Source organism: Perkinsus marinus (genome assembly GCF_000006405.1).
Source record: "Perkinsus marinus ATCC 50983 genomic scaffold scf_1104296955314, whole genome shotgun sequence".
Lineage (NCBI taxonomy): Eukaryota > Perkinsozoa > Perkinsida > Perkinsidae > Perkinsus > Perkinsus marinus.
In genome coordinates, this window is record NW_003207807.1 from 53955 (window position 1) to 55676 (window position 1722).

General features: G+C 49.1%; 1 protein-coding gene across 1 annotated transcript in view; it reads right to left on the bottom strand.

The window, feature by feature from the left end:
• Positions 1-614: 614 nt before the first annotated feature.
• The window catches only part of Pmar_PMAR024037 (Craniofacial development protein, putative), a gene marked incomplete at both ends in the record, with an annotated part of 2605 nt that continues 1497 nt past the window's right edge, over positions 615-1722 (bottom strand). The window contains 3 exons of the mRNA XM_002775771.1: positions 615-671; positions 716-1218; positions 1450-1677. Coding sequence (XP_002775817.1) covers positions 615-671; positions 716-1218; positions 1450-1677 — 788 coding nt within the window. The remainder of the gene's footprint in view (positions 672-715; positions 1219-1449; positions 1678-1722) is intronic.

Below are 1722 nucleotides of genomic sequence, written 5' to 3' on the forward strand. Positions count from 1 at the left end.
CCAGCCCCTACTAGCCACCTCTCACAGAGGATGGAGGCTGCGCGTCGCACTTCTCCATGTGTTTAGCAAGATTGCTAGCCCGAAAATATTTCTTGCCACAGCGCTCACAACGTGAACAAGTAAATATCTTTGGCGCTCTCGGCACAGTAGGGATAGGAGCTTTAAACAACTCCTTAGCCACCACAAGTGCTTCAACGAGTGACTTACAAGGCCTGAGCAGGTTGGCGTCAGCTTTGAGACTAGTCTGCCACATCGTAGGTGGCCTACCACGTCTTTTGATAAGCTTGAGCCTACAAGACCTCACCACAAGACCATCAGCGGGTTTTGTAGTGAGAATCCTCCCTGCCCATCGCAATCTCCTCTGCGCTAAAACATGTTTCGGATCAACAAGAGGAAGTCTTTCCCAAAGTTGCTCTCCATGCACCCTATCTCAGAGGGTCAGTCCAAGGGACATTCTCCTACAGCGATTCAGGAGCACGTCGAGACGCCTCAACGACTCTTCATGGTAGGGAGCAGTCTCCAAACCGTAAAGTGCCGAAGCGAGGACAACACGTTTTATGATAGACTCCTTGGATGCTAGTGACACCTTATTGGACTTCAGGACAAGCGCGAGACTACTTAGTTTCCCAAGAGCCGCTATCGCCCGGTGCCGATATGGCGCTACTAGATCCCTGCCTTTCGGAAAGAGACTACCTAAGTAGACGAACTTATCTACTTCTTCGACGTTAGAGTCACCTATCTTCAAACGCAGATTGGAATCACCCAATCCCTCAGATAAGATCATGCATTTCGTCTTAGGTAAGGACACTTCCATGCCAAACCTAGTCAAAGCTGCCGAAAGCTTATCCAAGTTACGCTGAAGAATAGAATCATCATTCGCCAATAAAACGATGTCGTCCGCGAACAGGAGACATGAGAGGTCCACGGATTCCGTACTGCCCTCGCTCTCACAAGGCATGCTCAAGCTGATATCCAGGTTGGCTTCTCTGATCACCATTTCCATGAAGATGATGAATAGAAGAGGCGCTATTCGGCACCCCTGTCTAGTTCCCATATCTATTGGGAAAGGGTCAGATAAACCTTCCTGAGTTTTAACCTGTGCAACAGTATTACGGTGTAGTGATTCGATAGCTGAAATGAGCTTCTCATCACATCCGGCTAGCCTGAGAGCTCTCCAGATCGCAGGACGAGGTACTTTATCGAAGGCTGCTTTCAAATCTAGAAAAACAGCGGACAATCTGCGACCATTCCGGTTGCAGACTTCCTGACATCGACGTAGTACGTGAACCGCATCTAGAGTGCCCTTCGCTGGGAGAAATCCGAACTGCTTCTCTCCAACGAAACTCTCTGCTAGAGGCTTGAGCCTCTGCCCCAAAACTCCGGAATAAACCTTGCCGATATGATCGAGCAGATTTATCCCCCTATAGTTGCCTGCTACCTTCCTATCACCTTTCTTATAGAAAGGGATAATAATGGAATGTCCTAAAGCTCTGGGAATAGTCTCCGGTTCACTCCACCACTCTTTGCACAAGCGGTGTAAGATCCTCAGACAATGCTCACCACCGGCTTTCAAAGCTGATGTGAGCACCCCATTTGCTCCGGGAGCTTTACCATTATCCATAGAGCAGAGAGAGTCCTTCACCTCATCCAATGTGATGTCATCCCCTCCCGTGCGCTCTATTAGAATGTCGACTGGCTCAAGGGCAGGTAGAGTGCAAGTTT